A 5,803-nucleotide genomic window follows, 5' to 3' on the forward strand; every position below is an offset into this window, starting at 1 on the left:
CGTTTCCGAATCTGTGTTTGCACCTAACTTTTATGATTTCAATTAGTTAATAATTTTCATTTATTTCAACGTTTTGAATTTGAATATGGAACAATAAGAAAATTGAAAATAAAAGGAAAATTAAAAAATTCCAAATCTGTCCGGAAGTTGCTCGAAAATTGCCCAAGAAATGACCGCGAACTGCCCACTAAGAAGCTTGGTTCTAAAATTCTTTAAAGGAGATTCAAGATCAAACCGACTCTCCCACGTGTAGGACCAATCTCAATTACTTCTTAAAAATGCCTACCTAAACCTCCCCTCTCTCCCCCTTCCGACATAGCTACCCACAAATACTTCACTATTCACTGCTAATATCCTATAAAATCATTTTAAAACTACTATATATACACCTTCCTCTTTCAAAACATATATACACCTACCAAATTAATTTAACTCACTTTATCTCTTTCACTTTTCACTATCTACCTTGCTCAAATCTATATATAGCCACTTTCTAAACATACTTTGCAATCATTATTGCAATGGCTAGTGGTGCCAGTTCTCCGTGTGGTGCATGCAAGTTCCTCCGCCGGAGGTGCGTCCCCGAGTGCGTGTTTGCACCATACTTCTGCTCCGACCACGGTCCGGCCATTTTTGCCGCCGTTCACAAGGTTTTCGGGGCAAGCAACGTCTCAAAGTTGTTGCTACAACTTCCGGTCCACCAACGGTTCGGCGCTGTCTTTTCTATCGCTTACGAAGCTCAAGCAAGAATGGAAGACCCCATCTATGACTGCCTCTCCTACATCATTGCTCTGCAACAACAGGTACCATGGCACCGTTGATCATATCAAAAATTCCCACCGAAAGAAAAAAGATTTTTAACAACGGATTTTTTTTTTTGTTTACAGGTGTTGAACCTACAAGCAAAAGTGATGGAAGCGAGAGCTCTGCAGGCACAGTACTTGCTGAATTCAATGAACGCCGGAAATCAATGGGCGACTACGACGGTGGGAGGGCTGCCGGAGCCGTTTTCGGCAGCTGATCAGAACGCGACAAACCCCCGGTATTCCGTTGATCATTTCAACGATGGAGGGTTTTGGCCACCAGAGATGTATACCGGAGAGGAAGCGGTTCTGTTTCCGGCTGAAGGGAGTAACATGCAGAGAGATTCGCCCTCAGACTTGGGTGAACTCCAAGTTTTAGCGCTAAAAATGACCAAAACCGAGCCTAGGTTCTAGGCCGGCCTGTTCCAACCCTGATGGTTTGAAGATTGTATTTTAATAATCTAATTTTTATTTTCCCTATTTTGAACTTAAACTATTACTTAAGCTATGTAACAGTTTAAGTTAATTCTCTTAATTTTAACAATTTAATTTAATATAAACATTGCATTTTTCTTTAAATTTATAATTATATTTTTTTCCTTCGAAATACACGGAATATTATTTAAAACTATTTAATTGTAATATTAGCAAGCGGTTAACATCAATAACAATTACAATTATTGTGTCATTTCAACAAATAATAAAACACATAATTTATGAAAGATGTCAATTTTATATAATAAAGCATCACTTTCTTTAACTAGGATCGGAATTGCCTAAATGAATTAATGGACAAATTTTACAGTTTTTTTTCACGAAACTTTATGCGAATGAATTTCAGTATTAGGTTTTAGAAAATAAATATTTAATATATTAATCACAACTAGTTGAAAGAACATATTTTGCTTTAAAATGAATTTTAATTGAAAACTCTTTGTTCACTCTTTGATATAAAAAAGTAGATCAGAAACGAAAAAGAAGTTACATAATCAATTGATCGCAAAGTACGTCAAGCTCCAACAAATTTGCTAACAATTTTCTATAAAAAGTTAATATTATCAGCTACTCATGATAATAACTAATGGAATTATTTCAAAAAAAAAAAAAAAAAAAACTAATTGAATCAACTATTAGCTATGATAAAATAGACATCAAAGTCTTCTTTTCTGTTAAGCAAAACTGCCAAGGGCATTCTTGTAATTTCTCACCTTCTAACTGCTTTTGGTAGTTAATGTGTAACAGTGGATATAAGCTTTGCTTCTTCCTTCTGGGAAGAGTTGAGTTAGTTTTGGTTGTAAACTTCAGTACACAAATTCAATGCATTCAGTTTTCTCTTTTCCAGTTTACACATTCTTCATTGTCTCATTCCATACTTGAATTCTCAACATGGTATCAGAGCTCTACCGGAGTTACGCCGCAGCGGTAACGACGAACATAGCTTCCGGCGAAGGAACTTCAGCCGGAAACCCAGCCGGAGACGCGAATGCCTCATTCGCTCACCTGAATGCCACGAATTCGAACCCTAATGGTCGAAACGATGAATTCGACGACCCCCTCTATCTTCACATAACCGAGAATCCGAATCTGGTCTTGGTTTCTCCTCCTCTGACAGAGCTCAATTACTCATCATGGAGCAGGTCCATGAAGATAGCTCTTGAAGTGAAGAACAAATTCGGCCTCGTTGACGGTTCAATTCCTTGTCCAAGTCATCTTGATGCCAGATATGCTGTGTGGAGAAGATGCAACAACATAGTCTGTTCATGGATTCTGAAATCCCTAAATTCCACCATTGCAGAGAGCGTACTCTATTGCGAGAAAGCTCAGGACATCTGGAATAAGCTCAAGGAGAGGTACTCACAAACAGATCCTCACAAGATAGCTGAAATCCAGAACGAGATATTCAGAAACACACAAGGTAACAAAACTATCAATGAATACTTTACCAAGTGTAATGCTCTGTGGGAACAGCTGAACGCAATGAGACCTCTGCCAAATTGTGAGTGCAACCCTAGATGTTCCTGCACTCTGCTTAGTAAAATTCAGAAAGAGAAAGAAGATGATCGAGTGATTAGATTCTTAGAAGGGTTGAATGATGAATCCGAGACTATAAAGTCGGGAATCCTTGTTATGGATCCCATTCCAACCATGGAGAAGGTTCTTAGCATGGCCTTGAAAATAGAGATGAAGGTCAATGGATCTGCTAGTCACCAGAAATCTGTTGAGGTGATTCAATCCAATGCCATACAAAACAGTCAACCACAGCTTACAGAAGGGATGTTTGGAGATGGGAGCACTGTGGCTTTCTCATCTTCTAATACCAACAAGAAGAAGTCTAACAATTTTGGTGGCAAGAATGTACCTAGGTGTACCTTTTGTAACATGAATGGACATACAGTGGAAAGGTGCTATAAAAAGCATGGCTACCCCCCTGGATGGGTAGCTGGATACAAGTCCAAGAACAAACAAGGCCAAGAAACTCAGAATGCCTCTATAAATCAAGTTGGGGATATAGGGATGACTGCAGAACAGTTTCAAAGGCTGATAGCTCTTCTACATTCCCAGAATCATGAGAATCAACCTTCCACAAGTGCTGTCACAACCAATAACCAGGGATTGAAGCCAAATTCCAATGAAGGCAGGTTTATTTCCAACCTCCATACTATCAATGCTATTTCTTATCATGATACTTGGATATTAGACTCAGGAGCAACTAATCACATCACTTGCTCCCTAGACTATTTTGAGAATTGTCAAAGGGTTCATGGATTATCTGTAAAACTGCCCAATGGTGAAACTGTTAGTGTGACACATATAGGGGAAGTCAGATTACATCTTAATATGCTGCTGAGTAATGTGTTATATATCCCCTCCTTTACATTCAACATTATATCTGTTAGCAAGCTCACTAGACAAGGGCACTGTGAAGTGATTTTAAGTGCTGATTCTTGCAAGGTTCACACTCCCAGTGGATTGATGGTTGGTTTTGCTAAGGAAAGGAATGGCCTATATTTGCTCAGTGAACCTCCTGCAAAAGGAAAGAGCATTCAGCTTGATAAGAACATCCATTGTAATAGCTTGTCCCTAGATCTATGGCATTGTAGACTAGGACACTACCCTGTGAATAGAATTCAATTTTTGAATGGAATAAAAGATGTTCAGCTGTCAAAATCTTTGAATATTCCCTGTGATACTTGTCATTTTGCAAAACACAAAAGGTCCCCTTTCCCTAACAGTACCTCTAGAGCTGAAAAGTGCTTTGATCTCTTGCATATGGATGTGTGGGGTCCCTTTCCTGTGGCATCCACAACAGGAGAACACTATTTTCTTGACTATAGTGGATGACCACAGTAGGTTCACATGGCTTCATTTGATGAGAAGTAAATCTGAAGTTAAGAGCCTATTTCAAAGCTTCTATAAGCTGGTTGAGACACAATTTTCTACAAAAATTAAGGCCATAAGAACAGATAATGGCACTGAATTCCTAATGAGTAACTTTCTGAATGATAAAGGAATAGTACACCAAAAATCTTGTGTTTACACTCCCCAACAGAATGGGATTGCAGAAAGAAAGCACCAACACATTTTAAATGTGGCCAGGGCCCTAAGATTTCAAGCTGACTTGCCTATAGAATTTTGGAATTATTGTGTTATGCATGCATCTTACCTTATTAACAGGCTGCCTCCTGCAAGATCTGATGAGAAGATCCCCTATGAAGTTCTGTTTGGAGAACATGTAGACTATCAGCACCTCAGAGCCTTTGGTTGCTTATGCTTTGCATCCACCATTCCCCAAGGAAGAAATAAGATGGAACCAAGGGCCAAGAAATGCATATTTCTGGGAATTCCTGCTAACACAAAAGGATATATATTGTTTGATCTTGTTGATAGGTGCACTTTTATATCCAGGGATGTTCAGTTTTATGAACACAATTTTCCTCTAAAGGGGGGGCAAAACTGAAGCTAAGGCATTGTTCAATCCTGTGTTGCCTTCAATACCAATCTCTACTGAAGTCAGTACATCACCTTTGATAGATAGGAGAGAAGTTAGTGACCAAGTTGCAGAAAGAACTGAAAGTATCAGGTCTGAAAGCTTGGGATTATTTGACACCCCAATCCATGAACCAGATGATGACACATTAAGCAGTATCATCCCAGAGGGTGAATCTGATGAAGCAAGCCATCCAATACAGATAGACAGATGCCAGGTAGAACCAAGGAGATCAGAAAGAGTAAGGCAAGCACCTACAAAGCTGCAAGATTATTATTGTCAGACAATGATTCTAGACAAATAGATGTCAACCCCTCATTCACTTGACAAAGTCATATCATATGATTGCTTGCCCTTCAACTACAAACTGTGTGCATCCTCTATTCTTTCATCACAGGAACCACAGTCATATAAGGAGGCAGTCCAACATGAATCATGAAGAAATGCAATGAAAAAGGAGATGGATGCTTTGATTGAAAATAAAACTTGGATTCTCACAGATTTACCCTTAGGCAAAACTCCTATTGGGTGCAAGTGGGTATACAAGGTGAAGCATAAAGCAGATGGCTCTGTGGAAAGGTACAAAGCTAGATTGGTGGCTAAAGGATATACCCAACAACTAGGGGTGGATTACATTGAAACATTCTCCCCTGTGGCAAGGATGACTACCATTAGAACATTCCTAGCTGTAGGTATTGCAAGAGGGTGGGAAATTCAGCAGTTAGATATAAATAATGCCTTCCTACATGGGGATCTTGAAGAGGAAGTCTATATGGTTCCACCCCCTGGATATCAGACTGAGAACAAGAACAAGGTTTGCAGGTTGTTGAGGTCTCTCTATGGCCTAAAGCAGGCTAGTAGACAGTGGAATGGCCTAACAACAGCCTTGCAAGACAATGGATTTAAACAATCAGCAGCTGACCCATCCTTGTTCACCAAAGTCTCAGACAAGTCTTTCATGGCTCTCTTAATCTATGTTGATGATATTCTAGTTGCAGGTTCTGATTCCCAA

At 39.3% G+C, this 5,803-nt stretch overlaps 1 protein-coding gene across 1 annotated transcript; it reads left to right on the forward strand.

The window, feature by feature from the left end:
* Positions 1-521: 521 nt before the first annotated feature.
* LOC109182613 (LOB domain-containing protein 16-like) lies at positions 522-1,217 on the forward strand. The gene is made up of 2 exons (XM_019332763.1): positions 522-803; positions 888-1,217. The coding sequence occupies exons 1-2, from the start codon at positions 522-524 to the stop codon at positions 1,215-1,217; spliced, it is 612 nt and encodes a 203-aa protein (XP_019188308.1).
* Positions 1,218-5,803: the final 4,586 nt, after the last annotated feature.

Source organism: Ipomoea nil, unplaced genomic scaffold, assembly GCF_001879475.1.
Source record: "Ipomoea nil cultivar Tokyo-kokei standard unplaced genomic scaffold, Asagao_1.1 scaffold1074, whole genome shotgun sequence".
NCBI lineage: Eukaryota > Viridiplantae > Streptophyta > Magnoliopsida > Solanales > Convolvulaceae > Ipomoea > Ipomoea nil.

Coding starts and splice junctions, on each gene's coding strand:
- LOC109182613 (XM_019332763.1), top strand. CDS start 522: ATGGCTAGTGGTGCCAGTTCTCCGTGTGGTGCATGCAAGTTCCTCCGC. Junction 804..887: donor TCATTGCTCTGCAACAACAG/GTACCATGGCAC, acceptor TTTTGTTTACAG/GTGTTGAACCTACAAGCAAA.